This window comes from Peromyscus leucopus, chromosome 20 (assembly GCF_004664715.2).
Source record: "Peromyscus leucopus breed LL Stock chromosome 20, UCI_PerLeu_2.1, whole genome shotgun sequence".
NCBI classification, from domain to species: domain Eukaryota; kingdom Metazoa; phylum Chordata; class Mammalia; order Rodentia; family Cricetidae; genus Peromyscus; species Peromyscus leucopus.
In genome coordinates, this window is record NC_051080.1 from 33,229,505 (window position 1) to 33,249,837 (window position 20,333).

At 58.1% G+C, this 20,333-nt stretch overlaps 2 protein-coding genes across 3 annotated transcripts in view; one reads left to right on the forward strand and one right to left on the reverse strand.

Moving 5' to 3' along the window:
- Bop1 (BOP1 ribosomal biogenesis factor) overlaps positions 1–20,333 on the reverse strand; it is a 24,362-nt gene continuing 4,029 nt past the window's right edge. Inside the window, exons 3-16 of one of the 2 annotated variants that reach the window (XM_028870943.2) lie at positions 13,808–13,888; positions 2,737–2,891; positions 2,545–2,662; positions 2,369–2,470; positions 2,080–2,292; positions 1,842–2,003; positions 1,689–1,769; positions 1,544–1,613; positions 1,319–1,451; positions 1,047–1,227; positions 660–948; positions 489–573; positions 305–412; positions 1–232 (exon numbers count right to left, since the gene is read on the reverse strand). In XM_028870943.2, coding sequence (XP_028726776.1) covers positions 79–232; positions 305–412; positions 489–573; positions 660–948; positions 1,047–1,227; positions 1,319–1,451; positions 1,544–1,613; positions 1,689–1,769; positions 1,842–2,003; positions 2,080–2,292; positions 2,369–2,470; positions 2,545–2,662; positions 2,737–2,891; positions 13,808–13,888 — 1,932 coding nt within the window. In that variant the 3' untranslated portion in view covers positions 1–78. Of the gene's footprint in view, positions 233–304; positions 413–488; positions 574–659; positions 973–1,046; positions 1,228–1,318; positions 1,452–1,543; positions 1,614–1,688; positions 1,770–1,841; positions 2,004–2,079; positions 2,293–2,368; positions 2,471–2,544; positions 2,663–2,736; positions 2,892–13,807; positions 13,889–20,333 lie in introns of both variants that reach the window. The other variant, XM_037197598.1, reaches the window with a different exon arrangement.
- Scx (scleraxis bHLH transcription factor) lies at positions 2,901–6,290 on the forward strand. Its single transcript, XM_028870951.2, has 2 exons — positions 2,901–5,011; positions 5,925–6,290. The coding sequence occupies exons 1-2, from the start codon at positions 4,430–4,432 to the stop codon at positions 5,961–5,963; spliced, it is 621 nt and encodes a 206-aa protein (XP_028726784.1). The 5' UTR covers positions 2,901–4,429; the 3' UTR covers positions 5,964–6,290.

Here is a 20,333-nt window from a genome sequence, read left to right on the forward strand (position 1 = left end):
GTGGGGATCAGGGATTCTATTGGTTCTGTGTGAAGGCACATCCACCCTGTTCCAGGCCACCCACAGCAGTGCATCAGCCTAGCTGAAGAGTCGGATGGTGCCATCTGCCCCAGAGGAGAAGATCCATGGCTGTGTGGGGTGGAAGGCCACATCCAGAACACCCAGATCTCGGGTCAGTGTGTGCCCCTTAAGCACCTTGACGGGTACCAGCAGTGGGTTCTGCAGCAGGTCACTGTGGAAGAGAGGGATTCAGGACCCCGTGGAATGGTCCCATGGGGAAGACTGGGCAAGGGACAGCACTCACTTGTACACCATGCCATGGCAGACAATAACACTGCCGTCATCTGAGCCGGATGCAAAGAGTGGGTATCGGGGGTGGAAGGCCACGGCCCGCAAGGCCTTCTTGTGATGCCTGCGGAAGAGCTCATTAAGAGTGGGCTCCGGCTGAAGGGCCCACTGCCTACCTCACCCTGCCTAACCCACCTTACCTCAGCACTTTGTATGGCTTGGTGGAAAGATCCAGGTCAAACCACACCAGTTTGCTGTCGTAGCTGCCACAGATGATGTTGTCACCTAGGGCCAGAGGCAGTGACAGTATTTCTCAAGACTCAGAGAGTTGGTTCCCCAACCCTGACTTGAAAAATACCCGTTCCCCTCACCTGCTGGGTGCACAGCCAGGCTAGACACCCACTTGCAGTTGGGCATCAGCTTCTTGGTGAGCTCCTGGCGCAGCAGGTGGTAAATGCGGACGCTGCGCTGAGAGGCCACCAGCAGGAAGGGCCGGGTGGGGTGGAAGACCACGCGCTGCACCTGCCCGTGGCTGCGGCGGAATGGGCTCTGGCTGCGTCTCCTGCTCAGCTGGTGGATCAGCACCTGGGTGTGGCCTGGGCTGGACAGCACCACAGCCAGGTAGTCCCCGCGCCCATGCCAGGTCACCTGTGTCACGGGCTGGAGAAGAGCAACACCGACCGACTGACTGACTGACTGACTGACCGGCTCTGGCAGGCCCCCGGCCCCTTCCCAGCCGGCCCCTTCCCAGCACACACCTTGCTGTGGCAGATCCGCAGGCGCAGGCCTCCCTGGCGTTCTTCCTCTGAGGCCTCCAGCCAGCGGGCCGGCTGCAGCGTTGGCTCTTCAGGAGGAGAGAAGGCGTCCAGCAGCTGGTCTGTGCTGCTCACCAGCAGCCGGTCTCCCAGGGCTGGGTTCAGAAGCAGCACTGCATCATCCCTACAAACCGGGGCCAGATGCAGCCCCTCCTCAGCACGGTCCCCACTCTTCTGTGCCCCAGCCCAGCCCTGCCCCCGGGGTCCTAACTCACATGGCCGCAGCTACTAGGCATATGGTGGGGTTGGGGTTCCAGGCGATGCTCCGCACCACACCCCCAACAGGCACAGTCTTCATACAGCGGGCAGTGGCCACCTCCCACAGCTTCAACGAGCCGTCGTCCGAACCTGGGTGTGGTAGTGAAGACTCTTAGCACCTAAGCCTCTCACCCAGACCCCTGCTGCCTCCCAGCTCAGGACGGCCCCCACCTCAGACCCACCTGAAGCCAGCCACTGGCCCCCCGGGGAGACACTGAGGCAGCGGACAAGGTCACTGTGGCCCCTGTAGACCTGCAGAGAAGGAAGAGTGGAAAAGACAGACACACATACCCCGAGGACGTCTGCCCACCTCGGATCCCCACTTACAAGAGCCTGGCACACAGGGAAAGGCTGAAGGTCCCTTGGCCGAGGGAGCTTGGGGATGAGGTCTTCAGGATCCACATTGACCTGGGGCAAGACAGCACATAGTTACTATCTCCATCCTAGCCTTCCCTAGGACCTGTGGGCTGCCTCACATACCCTCATCTTTCGTTGCCGTGGGCACAGATACAAGTCAAGGCAGCGCTCAAAACGCTCCTGGATAAAGCGGCCATAAGCAGGCACAGTCCTCAGGCTGGGAAACTTCTGTGGCAGGAAGTTAAGCTTCCTCTCGCAAGGCTCCTGCTGCATCCATGCCAAGCGCTGGGGAGACAGGAGATAAGTGAGAAAGGACCGGGGAACATGGCTGGGTACCACACCCACCTCCATGCAGGCCCACCTCCTCCTCAGTGGGCAGGTACTCGGGAGGTGGGTTGTAAGACTCAGCATGGCCAGGCAAGGCCAGCTTGGGTGCAGGCACGTGCATCTTGTGGCGCCCCAACACAGCATTCGGATCCTCCTGGGCCCACAGGTCATAGAAGCTAGGGGTGGAGTCTTGGGGCCTTCGAGGCTTGATCCAGCCCATCTTGATGGCATGCACCAATCGAGACACCTGCACACAAGCTAAGGTCAGGTGGCAGTGTAAAAACCTCACAAGGTGGGGTAGAGGAGGATGACAGGGTCCCCACCTTCTCCTTCTCAATTAGGGATGGAATGAAACTACGCTTGTCAGCTGGGCGGTTGGTCACAGGGTGGATCATGACGTCACCACTGAAGAAATCCACAGCTGGCTAGGGAAAACAAGCATAGATGTTAGGCTGGGGAGCTTCGTGTACTTCGGACCCTAGGGCCAGTTGTTACCTACCTCATAGGGGTTGAAGCCCAAATCGCCAAACTGGCCTCTCTGAAGCCGCTGTACCAGGGCCACCTGCTCATCAGTCAGCCGCAGGTCACGCCCTGTCATCTTGTCCTGCACGGTGCGCCTGAGGGAAAGCCAGTCAGAGCCATACTCCAGGCCTGAGGAAGTACACAGGTTCTGACCCAAGGCCCAACTCACCAGAAATCTGGGTCATCCATTTTGTCCAGAAACTGGTCCAGTTCATCCCGTGTCCGCAGGGGCTTGTAGATACGTTTGCCATCCAGGTCATAACCCACATGTGGGAAGTCATCGTACCATGCCAGGGGCACATTGCCCACAGTGTTCCGAATGTCCTGTAGCATAGGCACCACATGAGCACCTGTCCCTACCATACCTGATCCTCTTCAAGCCACCCAAGGGCAGAAGAGACACCCTAGATCAGCCTCAAGTGCCTAGAGACCAGGTGACCGGACATCTGCCCTAGCCCTGGCCCCAAGGTCTGACGTGGCGTGGCAGGGGTGCTGTGCCCCCTCCCCCCAAGCCCTCTGAGGCGCCAGAGCTTTACCTTCACATTTTCCACTGAAGTGATGCCAACCCTAGCCTCCCCCCTTATTGGATTCCTTGGCCAGGGCTCTGGGCAGCCACAGACAGGGATGACCTCATCGCCTATGGGCTCCCTCCCCTGGCAGAGGTCTTAGGCAGCAGTGGGTAGTTACAAGGCAGGAGCCATGGGAAGACCCCACCCCACCCAGAGGGAGACAAACTCCGTTTTGCTCGGCAGGTGACCAAGGACCCCTCCTAGCACTACTGGTCTCCCCCTCCCACTTCAGTAGGCAGAGCAGCCACATTCCTGGACACACATTCCTGGTTTCAGCCCCTGCCAGCCACCACCCTCACTCCTCCCAGGCTGGGGACTGCTGCCCAGGCGGCCACTTCCTGCAACAGTAGCCACAGGGAGGAGGGGCCCAGACATAACTAGCACAGCTGGGTGCCAGCAGCCCCTCAGCAAGACCCCTTGGGTGCTGTCCCCCTGCACCTGTCCATATCAGCCCTTTCCAACAAGTTCATCCCCCAAAATACCCTGTACCCTTGCTGAGTGCTCTCCACCTAGGGGGCCACTTCCAAACTGGAGGGATGGGGAAGTGCCGATCGTATTATCCACGTGTCGTGTGCGCTGGCACGGAGGAGCCCCACAGAGCTCACAGCAGGGATGAGGGTGGGTCCCCTCAGGCAGGATGGGTCAAAGGGGGAAGTCTGTGGCACAAGGCACAGGCCATACAGTCAGGTCAGGTCATTCCAACCCCACACACCCATCTCTAGACTGCCACTGCTGGACTCATCCGCGCGCGCGCGCACACACACACACACACACACACACACACGGCCTGGCACAACAAAAGACCCAAGTGCACATGGAAGGAGAGTCAGACAGGGTGTGGCCAAGCACTCGGGGCCAGGGCAGCTGGGTGAACTTAGGCATGCCAGGGGAGAAAGCCTCTTGATTCCTAATTTATCCTCTTCCTTCCTGCAGAATGAGTAGAATGGGCACCATGGTCTTGGGGCATCAGTAGCACCCCAGAAACTCCCCAGCCAGAAAGATGCTCAGGACCCCCTAGGCACAGCTATTAAAAGGGAAAAGGTGCACAGGCTCCGCATAAACTCCTCCAGGCCAGGGAGGGAGGCGGAGGCCAGGCGCGGGGGAGGAGCCGACTGCTATAAAGGCACTGCTCTGCTGGCGGCCCCACTCCAGTCCGAACACATGTGCCCGCCTCGCCCGGCAGCCGCCACCGCGGGGCGCAGCGGAGACCCCTGGCCCGGCGGCCTGTGGGGGCCTCAAGAGGCGGCATGAGCAGCGCACCGTGGAGCTGACGCCGCGCCCCCTGCCCGGCTCATGTCCTTCGCCATGCTGCGCTCAGCGCCGCCGGGCCGCTACCTGTACCCTGAGGTGAGCCCGCTGTCGGAGGATGAGGACCGCGGAAGTGAGAGCTCGGGCTCCGACGAAAAACCCTGCCGTGTGCATGCAGCGCGCTGCGGCCTCCAGGGCGCCCGGCGGCGGGCGGGAGGACGGAGGGCCGCGGGGAGCGGGCCGGGACCCGGGGGGCGGCCAGGCCGCGAGCCCCGGCAGCGGCACACGGCGAATGCGCGCGAGCGGGACCGCACCAACAGCGTGAACACGGCCTTCACCGCGCTGCGCACACTCATCCCCACCGAGCCAGCAGATCGCAAGCTCTCCAAGATCGAGACGCTGCGCCTGGCTTCCAGCTACATTTCTCACCTGGGCAACGTGTTGCTGGTGGGTGAGGCCTGCGGCGACGGGCAACCATGCCACTCGGGACCCGCTTTCTTCCACAGCGGTCGTGCGGGCAGTCCCCTGCCACCGCCACCACAACCACCACCTCTGGCCCGAGACGGAGGCGAGAACACCCAGCCCAAACAGATCTGCACCTTCTGCCTCAGCAACCAGAGAAAGTTGGTGAGCAGGGCCGGGAGCACGGAGGGGCCCCAATTTACTCATCAGCCCACAACTGCCAGGCAGAGAGGTGCCAGGCAGGGGCAGCATTCCCTGGCACCTACACCTGCCACCAAAGCTGGGGTCCAAAGGCGGGAAGGGCACATAGGAGTCACACCTTGGGACACTGACTCCCATTGGTAGTGGTCTTAGGGACCTGCAAATAGAGGATCCAAAAGTAGCGCTGAGAAGGGGCCACCCAGGAGAAGGTCTGGAGGAAGGGAGAGCAGCGGGAAGCTGGCAGGGCGGAGGGGCTGTTCCAGGCTTTACTTCCCAGCAAGGTGGGAACTGAAAGGAGCTCAATTCAGGAAGTAAGAAGCATATCCACAAGCCCCCCTCCGAAGGGGAATGCTGTGCAGCAGTGAGGCAATCAAAGAAGACCCCCCCCCAGGAGGGGGTCCATGTGCCACTACCCCGCCACCTCTGCAGCCCACCTCCACCCCAAAGCATGGGGCACCTGCTGCCCCTCCCTTGGGCTGTTGAGACCTGCAGTTGGATAGGCTAGGGGAGAAGGCTGAACTGAGAGATGCTGGCCGGCCATGATTTACTGCTCTGGCCGCACTTGGTGGCACCGGAAAAGCAGGGTGAGCAGGGAAAAAATACAACGGCTTTCCCCAATCCCCATTTCCTCTCCAGACAGCACGCGTGAGCTCCTGGGGCCTGAACATCTGGGAAATTTAATTTTACAGTTTCGGCTTGCAGCAGTGTGCTCCCCGCCCCAAAATGCACGGGGGGGGGGGGCAGGAGCTGGGGACTGGGGTGCCTTAGCACTGGCCACCCGAGACAGTGCCCCAACAGGAAGTCAGGAAGGTCCGGGCAGTGCTGGGTGACACTAGGTCTCCACCCAGACCCTGACACACCCCCATCCCCTCTGCAGAGCAAAGACCGGGACAGAAAGACGGCGATTCGAAGTTAGAAGGAGGAGGGTCCACAGCGGCCAAGAGGTGATGCCACTAGTGAAGGTGGATGCCACTGAAGAGCCACGGAGAGCCCCACCTCGGACCTGAGCTGAGCACAGGTCCCCAAGAGCACGCTCACCAGGCCAGCCCTGCCCCAGCTATGAGCAGGGCCTACGGACAGACAGATGGACAGGCGGGCTATGGCTTGACTCTAACTAGCCCAACACTTACCCAGGCCCACTGGAACTTTCCATGCTGACTCCCTACCTGGGCCAAGTGTTGGCATCTTGTGTCTTTAATATGATAATATAAAGTCTGAAAATTTTGTATAATTAAAAAGGAAACAGTATCTTCCAACTTGAGGCAGACTATCCTCGGGAAAGGATCTGAACTCACTCTGACCCTAGCTTTCTCACCCATCCTGCCCGAGTGCGGCAGAGCAATGGCAGGTTTCCCTCAAGAGCCTGTACCAGGGACCTGTGATGGGGGTGGGGGGCAGAGGAGAGGGAGGGTGGAGGGGGAAAGAGAAGGAAGAGGAGAGGGCAAGCCCCCCTCCCGTGACAAGAGGCAGCAAACACCACAGCAGCCTGGCCTCCTCGCGAGGAGCGTGGTGAGGGGGCGAGATGGGGGTCTCGGGCTCATGGACGTCTGGTTTCCCAGCAGTGCTCCATTTAAGGGGGTACAGGAGGGAGGGAGGGAGCAGCGCTCTCCAGTCAAGCCGGCTACCAGGCCTAGACGGGCCTGAGGACAGCTACCCAAATGTCCCCACGGATCCCCACCTAGGCCCCGGGACTCGGGGGCCGCTGACTGCCAGGACTTAGGACTCGTACTCTGCGCCAGCTGCACACTGGAAAGATTCCTAGCCATCCGACACTCTGTACTACCCAGCTCTCCCAAGGACCCCTCTGGCCCCTGAGGTTGATTTAGTCCCTCACCAGGCACTGTGCACAGCTGGCGGATCATTAAAGTCCTGCAGGTGACAATTAGTTGGGTGATACAACAGAGAAGAAAGGCCAGGCCTTACTTCTGGCTGGGTGGTGGTGGGGAATGGCAGAGGGCACCAGGTGCTGGCACTGGCAGGCCTCCTGGTCCCTGGCTGGGGGGAGACCAGGTGCTGAGGCCTATGTGGGCATCCTCATAGGGCAGGGCCAACGTGGCCCCTCCTCTGTACTGAAGGGCTCCGGGGAACGCTGGTGCAGGAAACGGGGGTGTAATTTGGGAGGAAATTCTCAAAGCCAGAGCCATTAAGGCAGGGGTAGGGGGCTGTGTCCAATCTGATGGAAAGAGAACAGGATAAAGAGTCACAGCGGCAGGTTTCGTTCAGAAAAGAAACCCAACCCCAAATTTCCTCCCCTTAATCCTGTAGGAGCCCACAGCTGCTCAGAGGGAGGGAGAGGGCACAGTCACGGCCGAGGCTTCTTTCTGCAGCCCGGGAAAAGCCAGAACCTGGAGGTGCAGCTGGGGCGGAGGGAAGTCACCTTCCCCTCTTGTGGATTCCTCATGCGAGGCTCTGGCCAGCTTCACTTCCAAGCTACCAGGACCCTGTGACAGACGCTGGTTCAGTCCAGAATCACAACCTGGCAGGGTGCACCTGTATTCAGCAAAAGGGCACCAACCTCCACCCAAGGACCCCGGCTGGCCCTCCTCTTCTGCCAGACACGGGTCTCTTGCCCCTCACCTACAGGCCTCACATTTCAATACCTAGGTGTGACTCTCCCACACAAACCCCAATGACTGAGTGGGTACCTGCTTCTGGGGTCAGAGTGGCTGGGCAGTCTCCTGAATAAACCAGGGGAGCATGCACACGAAAGGCCTGAGAAAAAGTCCCCAAAGAGCAACCTGGAGAGTAGAGGTCGGGACCTTTGTCCATAGGTAGAGGCTGCCGATCTGAGGGAGCAAGCGTGGCTGGGCACTAGGGGACCTCACAGAGGCCCAAATGGTGCCCAGCTAGCTCCAGGAGGCATCTCACGACCTAGAGCCCATCAGAGGAGCAAAGTGTCAACTGAGGATTAGGGCAAAGCAGGAGAAGGCAGGGAAGCCCAGGAGCTGGCAACCCTCCAGCTTCAGCAAGACTGAATGGTAGGCCCGAGTCAGCCAGACGAGAGCGGGAGGCTTGGGTGTCAAGAGGGGTCAGATGAAAGGGATTGGGCTGTGGGGCCGGAAGGCTCTCTAGAGACCCGGACAGTTGGGGTGAGGCACGCGCCCGGCCAAGGCCTCCACTGCAGGGCCTGACTCCGAAAGCGGCTGCAGCTTGGCCAGCCTCCGGCCCGGGCAAACGGCCCAGCCACTCCCTGAGCTGCACCGGTAGCAGTGGCTGAGGGCTTGGCCCGACAGCCGGCAGGAGGAGGGGAGGGGAGGGGAGGGGCGGGGAGAACACTCCGTCACCCTCCACTGCTCCAGATTCAAACCAGACCGGGGGTGGCACGGTCCATTCCCATCCTGTGGCTCCACGTGAGTCCACAACAGCTTATGGCCAGAGAGTGGCAGGTGCTCCCTGCCCACCACAGCCCCTGGCATCCTTCCCGGAGGGCAACTTCACCCTCCACCACACCGAGGAGCTGTGGGACAAAAACCAGGGGCTCCCTTAGTGTGTGCCCCAGAGAGGCAGCTGGAGGGGGGGGCTGGCCCGCACCATGGGCCAGCAGCCACCCTTGCGAGCTGAGCTGGGCTGGAAACATTCGGCTCAGCCTCAGCTGTCAGCTCCCTGTCCCCAGCCTGGGGAATGAGCTGCTGGCGGCACCACATGATTCATCACCAGGCCTGCCTGCACCCCAGGCCAGCCGCCCCCGCCCTGCTCAGCACCTGCAGGCTGCCAGGAAACACATGTGACCCCTTTGGGTCAGGCCCAGCACTGAGACCCCAGGCCAGGCTGGTGGACGACAGGCAGACCCAAGTGCCATGCTTTGGGGGAGGGGGGGGCACCCAGCCCCCAGGAAAAGCCTGTGGGATGAGGTGGGTAGGTCCACATCCATCCATCCCTCCATCCCATCCCATCTCCTTCCCCCCACTCCCCCCACCCCACCGGACACAGTGTCGGCTGGGACTTTTCCGCTCTCGATGAGCCCCCCTCCCCTCCCCCTCCCCAAAGTGGCTGCAGCTGTCAGGACCGCAGATTGGAACTGCAGGTACGGGGCTGGCCCGCTGCCCACCTCCCTCCCGTGTCTGTCTGCGAGAGAGGAAGCCAGCCCACCTCTGGAATCCTTCACTCTCTCCTCGTTCCGCCTCTCCCACCTGTCCCCCGGGAGCATGGGGTCAGCCGCCTCGCTCAGTCTCTCTCTTCCCCGGCCCCTCTCCGATTACAATGCGGGCAGTGTTCACTGTTGCTTCGGCTCCCCCTGCACCAACTACCCTCTTGTCTCGGAGCTCAGGGCCTTCCTGTGCTGCGGCCTCCCCCTCATGGGGTGTCTTATCTCTCTCAAAGTGCTCAGGACTAGCCAGCTGGCCTGGCCTCACATGCCACACTGACCCCAACAGAACGTTCCAGATGGGATGCTAGGCTCCCAAACATACACGAGCGGCCTAGTCAACAGACCAGAGGGAGACAGTACAGTCTCCTCCTGTTCTGAGGTCAAACCAGCTGAGACCCAGCAGGGGGTGACCAGGCAGGTACCACCTCGGAACCTATCGTCTCCTTACCAGAATGCTTCCAGTCCCCCATGCCCTCTGCCATGCTGACCATCCCTTGAGGGGCTGGCTGAGCCCCCCTGAGCTGCAGACACCCGGGAGCCTAACTAGTGCTTGCACCTCTAGCTGCAGAACAGAGAGCTAGAGTCTTTCGGACATGCGGAGGAGACGGGGAGGAGGAAAATAGCTGCCCGGGGTCCAGCTTGCTTGTCCCTCCTGAGGCTACTCAGAATCACATGGTCTTCTCCCTACTTCTGCAAGCAGGGGACCCCGGCCGTTCCCACACAGGTCCTGGAGTTGGGTACAGCCTTAGAGGGGCTTGGAGCTCTAAAGACTGAGGACGAAGGTCTTTCCGAGTCTCAGCAGTCAGGCTCAGTTGGTGCTTTAAGTAGGGAGGTGGGTCCAGAGTACCACACATGCTGACCCCTCACCAGCCCTCTAAACTCTAGAGATCTCCACAACTCAATATGGACAATTTCCCCTATCTCTAGGCACTGCCCACATATACAAGGTTGCTGAATGTGATTCCTGGCCCTGCAGAGCCAGCCTCCTCAAAGGAGACCTATTTTGTGCCTCCAACTGCTCACTGTAACCAGCAGTCCATGCCTTTCAAAAATCTGCCCTCGTTATACTCCAGACCTGCTCTCCAGTGGTCCCCTAGCCCCAGCGAGAAAATACGGATCTGAAGTAGCCTACCTTTGCATGCCAGTCACAGTCAGGACCAACTCTAACCCCTATGAGGACATGGCTTCCTCCACATGCTCCTCTTCCACCTTCCCCCCAAAGGCACCCCCCTGCTGGCTGGGGCACCCTGATGCAATGTGGCTCTTAGAACCATCAGGCCAAGCTCAAGAGATGGCACTAGGTCTACCTGGCCAACAAGTACACAGCAGTCACAGAGACACATGCCCAACTATGCCCAGTAATCACTGGTGAATCCCTAGGCTGGGCAGCCCCAGTGGGAAGGGGCTGGACCTGAAGGATTAGTCTGAGTCTGGCCAGGGGCCCCATTCAGAGGCAGGCGTAAGGCTAGCCTCGGGTGGATGGCCGCCAGAGCAGTCAGTCTGCACAGACCCGGGTGCCTTCTACAAACAGCAGGGAGGGCCACTCACTCGCTGGAAACCTGAGCCCACAGGCTCCCCTGCCAGCAGTAACACAAGCAAGCATGGAGAGAGCAGAGTGCTCACAGGGAGGCGGCCAGGACACTGCCGGCAGGCGGGGGTGGCCCCGGAGGAGCAGAGACCGCCAGCGCACTGGAGGCAGCTGCCGGTTCAGTAGCTGGGAGAAGCCATTAACTGCATTTGGCGAGAGAGCAGAGGAGATCACAGGTTCTGGATGCAGACAGGCCAGGCCATGTCCCTGTGGGATCCTGAGTTATAGATCGGGGCGAGGCCGGGGGATGGGGGGTGCTAAGGCTGTAACAAAGACCCCAGCCCCAGCCCCCTCCTGACCAGAGGCTGCACAGGGATGGTCCTAGGCCCACTACCTTCAGGGACTGGAAGGATACTTGCAGGGGGAACAGCTCTTCCCAGACTTTCCAGGCCAGAATTCATGGCTCCCCTAAACTCCTCATACTGCCATACTTCTGAAGAACAGGGCTGTAGGCCCGCTGAGCAGATGCATGGGCTTCTCCACCTGACCAGGCCTGGCCTTGGCTTCTCCTAGTTGCTTGATACACGAGGAGGGGCAGCATTGGCCACTCACCGCCCTTCTATCCCAGTCCACCTCCCAGGGGTCCCAACTACTGGATGAGATCACGTCTATGGAGCCCCACTGCTGTAGGGAGGAGATGAAGTGGCCATGTGGGGGTGGGGCAGCCACGCAGCACAGCTGCTCCTCAGTCGCCCCCCACCACACTCCATCCCCACCATGCCTAGCAACTCATCCAGGGGGCTCTACCCCCGCTCAGCTGAGCCCGTGTCTGTGAATCTAGGGGAAGAGGAGGAGGAGCCGGAGTACAATCAGAAGAGTGAGCCGGGCTGCTCGGTTGAAGAGTCAGTGATGCTGGGGGATCCTCAAAATGTAAGACTGGCCAATGATAACAGGGCTCAGAAGCCCCATGTTCCCAACCCCAGTCCTAGATTCAGACCTAAGAAGCGGTCAGGAGAAAAGGACAGGGTTCCCAATGGGGCACTTCCACCTTCAAATGGCAGCAGGCTAGACAGGCTGCCCCCACTCCACCAGACTGCCGTCCCCTAGGCTCCTGCTGAAGTCACCACCACAGGACAAACCACATCGACGCCCTTCCCAGAATCCCTGTCCAGAGTCCTGTAGGAGGTCTGGAGCTACGGTATGGCCTCCAGAGCTAATTCTGTTATGTGGCTCAGAACAGCCTAAAGTCCTGGGGTCGATACCACTGGTTCCCACCAAAGACACTTCTGGCTGTCCCTCCGGAGGCCCAGAAAAGCGCCTGACCTTTATAGGTGCGGAGGGACCAGGGCACAGCCACAGACAGCGCAGGCTTCAGTGTGCCAAGGACTCTAGATCTAGAGGCATGACTTGGAGATGTCTGTCATCCTCAGGCCTCTCTATCAGGCAGCCTGAGGTAGGCTGAGCTCTTCTGACCTGACCCTTAGCCAGGCACTGATGGCCATGCCTCCCTCCCCCCCAGGCCTGGCCTCTCAGCGGTAATCACCTTGCTCTGAGAATGAGAAAGCCAATCACAGCCTCTGGCGGGGACCAAGCCCCGAGCAGCCTCTGGGGAGAGATGCCGAGCGAGGTCCAGCCCGGCTGACTCCTGAAAGCGGAGCTCTGAGGTCCCTTCCGGCGGCTGGCCAGCTATACTGACAAACTCCAAAGATGGGCACCCCTGCTATTGTGGAACTGTCCCTCAGACTACACGTGGGACACTTATCACAACACAGGGGAGAAGAGGCAGCTTGCACCGTATCACACAGCACGGCACAAGGCTGCCCAGCCTCCTTAAAGGGCCACCGGACAGGCCCATTGGGGCACACCTCCCGGAGGGCAGGCAGGGTCGGGCAGGCAGGCCTCTTTCAAGGCACTGACCGGTTCTGGAAGCCCCTCCCCCGACTCCTATTCTCCATATACAATCATCATTGATTTCTCAAAATACCGAGCATAAAAAAGTAGCCGACAGGATGTGGCTGCCGACAGCCGGGGCCCCTGGGGGGGAGGGGAGACGGGCAGGGAGCCGCGCTGTGCGGCCCCCCTTGCCGGTGCACCCGCTGCTCCGGCCAGGAAACCAATTTATTTTGTTTTGTCTCTGTTCTCTGAACACGCAGCAGAGACTGGATCGGGCTGGCGGCCAAGGCTCCTGTAGACACTGCCAAGAGAGCTTGAAGGTGGGGAGGAAGCCCAGCCAGAGAGGGGGCGCGTGTCTCCCCGAGGCCTCAGGGACAGCCCCTGACAGGCAGGCAGGAAGAGCTCCTGAGAAGAGGACCTGTCCCTGTCGGCCCCACACTAAAGCTAAGATGAGACTCCCAGGCTCACGTTCTGGGCTACACAGTGGCCACCGCTCAGCCCTGGGACCAGGCCTCACCAGGGGGGGACAAGCTGCCAGGTCCGCCGCCTCTGTGTGCACAGCTTCTCAGAGCTTCCAGACCCTGCTGGCATTCTGGACGCAGTCCATAGCCTCTCAATGCCTCCACTCCCTGGGGATTCAAGGGAACCCCAGTCCAGCGTGACACTCTGCTCTTCACGGTGTAAATTCCCTGTCCTATACAGCAAAGCCAGGAAGGTACCACAGTAGCCACCACCACGGGAACAGCAGACAAAGCCAACGAGGAGACCAGGACGTGCCAGTCCTGCCCGATACTACTGTGCCAGCCTCAGACAGGGCACGGCTCACTCACCTGCCGCCCTCACCCCCTGAGTCACGCTGCCATAGTGGGGCCGCAACCCTGCCCCCCTGTGCCCACAAGACAGACAAGACCCCCCCCCCCAGGCCACGTGCAGCCTCCCCCCTCCACCTGGCGATGGCACACTCAGGTCACAATGAAGGGCTGCTTCAGTCATCCGTCCCAGACCCCCAGATTGTTCTTCCAGATACGGGGAGGGCCTGAGCCAGGCCGCCCACTCCGAGTGCAGCGGCCTCCTGAGAAGCTGGCTCTAACCAACGGCAGCAGAGCCCCTGCAGGAAGTCCGGAGAAGGCCCCGTGCTCTGCTAGCTTGAGATGCAGCCCCTACTCTGGGCTCCTTGGGCTCCTTGAGCTCAGCCCCGGCAGGAGGGCTCTCAGCTCGCACAGCAGGATGTCAAGCTCAGCCCCAGTCTTACCTCCTCATCAGAGGTGTCCTCTTCATACTCATCTCTGGTCAGCGCTCCCATCTTCTCTGTCCTCGGACGAGGGGGGCCTGCCTGTCAGGAGAGAGGGAGAGAGTTGCTTTGGGGGTCCCTGGAAGCCCTCTGACTCTCAGGAGGACCTAGCCCTGTGACGGCCCAGTTACCATTCCCCTGGTAACTAACTACTCGGGGATAACCACTCTCCCGGTGCCAGAACCTAGATCCATATACCACATGAAACACTGTGCCACCCCAAATCTCTGAGGCGCCCCAACCAGGCCCAAGGCCTCAGCACAGGATGGAAGCTGTCCTAGACCCCAGTCTCCTTGAGGGCCTCAGCCGCTGCACCACATCTCAGAACCCATGCAGCGATGCCCCCGCAGGGCTGGACCTCTGCTCTCTAGCGGCCAGACAGTGGGTGACACTGGGTGCCAGGCTACTAAGGAAAGTGGGAGGCAAACGCAGCCATGGGGCCGGCTACCACTCACCCACACCACCACCACACTAATGTCAAAACCAGCTGCACTGGCCCAGGGCCAATGGTCCTACTGGGCCCAGATCGGGCAGAAGAGACGATGTTGAGACCTGCTCAGACTGAGGTGCAGGGAACCCAAGAAGAGGCGTAAGGACAGCAGCAGCATTGGGGTAAGGTCGGTGTAGACAGATGACATAAACTGTGGGGCCTCTGTCATAAGGGCCACCTGGAGCCGCTGAGAAACCCATTTAGGTCAGATCCACTGGCCAAGGCCTAGAGAGATGCCCCGACCCTCAAAATGCCCAGAGGCCCAGACCCCAGGCACCCTCCGCTCCCTCACGGCTTCGGCAGTAGGCTGACCCTGTCCCCTGGGTCAGAGTGGATGCCACTGAGGATTCACACTCCAACCTGGAAAACAGATTCGCCCTTGACTGGGGAGGCGGATGGCTCAGACCAGATCGGGTTTATTGGCAGAACCCGAACTGATGGAGAAAACAGGCCCCCCTCTCACCCCTGAGGGCAGTAAAGTGCTTGGAGCAGGAACCCCGGTGTGTGGGCGCCCCCGCCCACAGCCCTACTCCCTCTTACCCAGGCAAGAGCCAAAGGCCTGCTCTACCTCCAGCCTGTTTTTCCCTTCAATATACAGAAGACAGAAGACTAAGTTGTTCTCCAGGCTCGGAACAAGGCAGGATTCAGTTTCCCTATCTCCCCCACTTCCTTGCTGGACACCAAAAATGGGTTGCAAACCCCAGCTCAGAAGAGGGCCCCAGCAACACAGCTGGCAGGCACATCTGTCTCTGCCTGAGCTCAGAGGGCCCTGGCAGCGGCCTTACAACACCAAGCTTCTGGGTAGCCACTGTTCCCGAGGCAGGTGACTACAGGCCTGGCCTCAGGCAGGGCCCCCAACATCTCAAGTCTCCCCCCGAATGTCCTCTGCCAGGCACTGTGCCTACACGACCCACAGCAGCAGCGCTCACAGGCAGTGATCTGAGTCCTGCGGAGAGAAACTTGGCAGCCAGCTCTGTCCCAGTGCGGGACAGTGGAGGGTAAACCCGGGGTGCCAAACACCGGCAGGCCTTTGGCAGGGGTTGGGATCTCCAGTGGTGAGGCTCAGGACTTCCCTCCACATACATGCTCTTCCCAGGCACAGCAGCTTTTCTCTGGATTCCATAGCTGCAGAGCAGGCAATGTCCACCAGAGGGCAGCACTGACAGAGCAACAGCCCAGGGACCGGTTCCCTGGGGAAATGAGTGCCCTGGGCCTGGGGAGGGTGGACACGCACTCTGCGAACAGATGTAGGAAAACACATTTTCTCAAATTCTCTGTCCCCGTTCTTGAGGCGAGGTATTGCTCTGTGCCTAGGATTGTCTCAAATTCTCTTCTAGATCCAGCATCCTGAGTACTGGGTTTACAGGTGTACATGTTGTCAACTTACAAATTAATTGGGGGCTGGAGAGATGGCACAGAGGTTATGAGCATTGGCTGCTCTTCCAGAGGTCCTGAGTTCAATTCCCAGCACCCACATGGCAGTTCACAACTGTCTGTAATTCCACTTCCAGAGGATCTAACACCCTCATACAGACATACATTAAATAAATAAATCTTTTTTTAAATATATAATTTATTTTTATTTTATGTTCACTGGTGTTTTGCCTGTATGTGTGTCTGTATGAAGGTGTCAGAAACCCTGGAACTGGAGTTACAGACAGTTGTGAGCTGCCATGTGGGTGGTAGGGATTGAACCCAGGTCCTCTGGAAGAGCAGTCAGTGCTCTTAACCACTGAGCCATCTCTCCAGCCCAAATAAACCTTTTTAAAAAAAATAAATAAATAAAGATGACCACTAAAACATCCAAAGCACAGACAATGGACTAAAGGTACAGGACTCTCTCACAGCTGCCAGTTTCCTCTAGGTCAGGGGTCCTCTGCAGCCTGGCTGTCTACACAGCTCACTCTCTCTGCTGCTGGCACCCACTGTGCCAAAGGACACACCCCTTAAACAGGTCCTAGCCTAAGCCTGGCTCCAGAAGCCTTAGACAGTCTGGGGAAATGGCAGGTGCCTCCTGGAAAGGACTGAGATCTCAGGCCGGCCATCCTGCCCAGGCACCCCTTGGGAGTGGGGCGGTGTGCAGCCTCAAACAACAACACTGCCACCCAATGAGAGAGAGGCCACGTGGCTGGTGAGGGGCAGGGTGTGAGGGGACAGAAAGGCCCAGAGATCAAGGAGGCATTAAGATGCCAGGTGTGGTGGCACACACCTCACCACTCGGGAGGCAGAGGCAGATAGAGCTCTGTGAGTTCAAGGCCAGCCAGAACTATACAACACAGGAAGAACTTGTCTCAAAAGGGTAAAGGGTAGGCAGTAAGGTATATACAACTTGAACGGAGACAGAACAGGACTAGAGTGCTGGCCAGTACACAGGAAGCCACCCTCACAGAAGCCAGCTGAAGGAGTCAGGGCAGCTAGAGACCAGGATAGGTGTTGGGAGAGCCACAGGAGAAGGTGAGCACCAGGTACTGGAAAACAGGTTGAAAAAAGGCCCCAAAGGAGCCAGTGAGCCAAGGTGAAAAACAAGTAAGAGTCCATGAAAGAGCCAAGAAAGGCAGTGCTTGCTTCCTCCAGACCTTGACCTCTGAGTCAGGTATACCTCTGCCTGGTCCAGGCTCAGAACGACTGCAAGGACCAGAGACAGAGACGTGAGGGTTCTGAGAGCCTAGAACAGCATCCAAGTGAACAAGGTGCTTGTTTGTTTTTACATTGTTTATTTACTTATTGTGTGTGTGATGCAGACGTGAACATAAGTACACGCGAATCACAACATACATGGAGGAATAAGAGGACAATCTGCGAGAGTCGGTTCTCCACCAAGTGGGTTTGGGGGATTGAATTCTGGTCATCAGGCTCAGTGGCAAGTGTCTATATTGGCTGAGTCATCTTGCTGGCCCTAAACAATCTTCTTATAATACCAGCAACAGATTCTCCTCTGTCTAACCTGGCCACTGCCACCACCAACCAGGTATGGGACAGAGGCCAGGCCTCCTCTTCCAGGAAGCAGGCCAGGGTCAGCCAAGCCAACTTCACATCCCTTCCCTGTGGTGCAGAAAAGAGGAGCCACTTCTAGCATGCCATGCCCCACGGCCAGTGCAAGGCATGCCAAGACTGCCCGTCCCTTTCCTTCTCCTTTGCGTGTGCGCGCGCACACACACACCAAATTCCCAACACACAAAGATCAATCCAGCATGCTACTATTAACACAAAACTATGCATAAAGGAAACTAAAGAACCCACTGTCCCAGCAAAGGTCCTATGCTGGACCTTTAATGCCAGCACTTGGGAGGCAGAGGCAGGCAGATCTCTGTGAGTTCCAGGCCAGCCTGGGCTACAGAGTGAGTTCCAGGACAGCCAGGACTACACAGAGAAACCCTGTCTTAAACCCTATCTCTCCAAAAAGAAAAGTAACTCAGAAAAGGGCTGAGGGAGGCTAGGGAGATGGCCCAGTCAGTAAATGCTTACCACGAAAGCATGAGCACCCATATAAAAATCTAGGCATGAGCCAGGAGGATCTCTGTGAGTTCAAGGCCAGCCTGGTCTACTTGGTGAATCCCAGGATAGCTAGAGCTACATAATGAGACCTTGTCTCAAAAACAAAAACAAGCTGGGCAATGGTGGCACATGCCTTTATTTCCAGTACTCAGGAGTAGGCAGAGGCAGGAAGCTCTGAGTGAGGCCAGCCTGGTCTACAGAGTTCTAGGACAGCCAGGACTACACAGAGAAACCCTGTCTAAGGGAAGGGAAAAAAAAGCATAGTGGTGCACACCTATAATCCTCAGGCTGGAGAAGTGGGACAGGAAGACCCTGAGCACTCTTTGGCAGCTTAGTCTTGCCAATGAATTCCAGGTTCAATAAGAGCCTCTGTCTCAAAACAGTAAGATGAGGGTCTCAGGAGGCAGAGGCAGGCAGATCAATGTGAGTTCTAGGCCAGTTAAGATCCTGTTTCAAAAAGGGGCAGGAGGGATTTAAGGGCTGAAGGGACAGCTCGGCATTTAAGAGAACTTACTCCTCTAACAGGACACGGGTTCAGTTCCCAGTACCCACACTGGTTAGTTCATAACTCCAGTTCCAAGGGATTAAACGCCCTCTGACCTCCGAGAGCATATGCATGCACGTGGTACACATAAATTCATACACACACACACACTTAAAACAAATAAAATGGGGCTGGAGAGACGGTTCACTGGCTGCTCTTCCAGAGGTCCTGGGTTCAATTCCCAGCAGCCACACGGCAGCTCAGCTCACAACTGTCTGTAACTCCAGTTCTAGGGGATCTGACACCCTCACACAGATAGGAATACAGACGAAACACCAATGCACACTAAATGAAATAAAATTAAAAACAAAGGCCGGGCGGTGGTGGCGGTGGTGGCGCACGCCTTTAATCTCAGCACTAGGGAGGCAGAGCCAGGCGGATCTCTGTGAGTTCGAGGCCAGTCTGGGCTACCAAGTGAGCTCCAGGAAAGGCGCAAAGCTACACAGAGAAACACTGTCTCGAAAAACCAAAATAAAATAAAATAAAAACAAACAAACAAAAGGGCCAGAGGGCAGCAAGGTCTTTTCCAACCCTGCACAAGCAGCTGGCTTTACCAAGCTCACCAGTGCTGGGGCCTGGCTGCTCACACCCTCCGCCCTGACCAGACACTCCATGTGTGGCTATGGAAGGGGTTCCGAGCCTTCACTTGTTTCAGGCCTGACAGAAACAAGCCAGGGCTGATAGAGTGTGATACAAGGTCAAGTGCCTGTCAGGGAGGGGACTGGGAGAAAAGTATTTCCATGTTGGGCAACGCTGACTGTAGGCACTTTAAAACACGACAAGGCCAGTGAGGTAGCCCAACAGCAAAAAGACCTTGCTCTGCAAACCTGAAGGCCTGAGGTGATCCCCAAAACTCACAGGAGAGGGAGAGAACCAGCTCCGACAAGATGTCCTCCGACCTCGGCACACATGCCGTGGCACAAGCACACCTGTACTCATACATACAATAGTGACAAATAAGCCATGATGACAGATCTTTATGTTCTTCTCAGCCCACCACAAAAGGCTGCCCTTCCTAAACCCACAAGGGCTTGTGCCTGCTTTACCCACTAGAGGGAAGCAGCCCTACACCAAAACTTCATGGCCCTGGACACAGGGTTTGACAGCCATGAAACTGCCCAGACTGCTCATCTCAGAACCGGAATCTAAGTGACAGGCATGTTCTCACCAGGATCCATATCCAGGACTCAATACACAGGACAGACTCTGAGCGTCAGCTTCCTAGGACAGAATGTACCAGACCCTGGAGGATACGCATCCTTCCGCCCCACAAGATGACACTACAGCTCAGGGACACAGTGACTCCTCTGTACCCTGTCTCACCTCTGACTTCCATGCAAACTCTTAGACAGCGTACAATTCTGGGGCAGGTAGGGAACACCTGCTCCCTCCTTCAGAGCCTATAATAGAAGACAAGACCAAGAGCAGGGAGGCAGGGGAAGGGCAGGGGAGGGGCAGGGGATGAATAGGTTCAGGGGTGTTTGTTCAAGGGAGCTGAACTGACTAGCTGCGAGAATTCTGGATACCTCCTTCCTAGCCTGCAGCTCCTACATCATACTCCACCAGATGGCGCCAACACGTGAATGCCAAGCCTGCCAAGGTACTTCCAAGGCACTCGGACACTGATCCCAGCCATGCCCCAGAGCTCTCCGGGGACCCCAGCAGCACTCTTGCTGAAGGTGGCACTAGGTCAGAACTCTCCGGTTATCAGACGAAATGCTGCACACACCGGGACTGCTACCTCTTCTCACACTCTTGCAGGGTAAAGATAGAAAGAGCCACTTTGACATCAGGAGTAAGAAAACAAGGGGATGGGGACAATGACACGGGGGGGGGGGGGGACGGGGACGACGGGCCACCAAGGCACCACACACACCTCAACGTCGAGTTTTAGAGGTGTTATTTTATGTGTACGGGTGTTTGCCTGCATGTGTACGTCTGTGTACCACACGCCTGCT

Coding starts and splice junctions, on each gene's coding strand:
- Scx (XM_028870951.2), top strand. CDS start 4,430: ATGTCCTTCGCCATGCTGCGCTCAGCGCCGCCGGGCCGCTACCTGTAC. Junction 5,012..5,924: donor TCAGCAACCAGAGAAAGTTG/GTGAGCAGGGCC, acceptor TCCCCTCTGCAG/AGCAAAGACCGGGACAGAAA.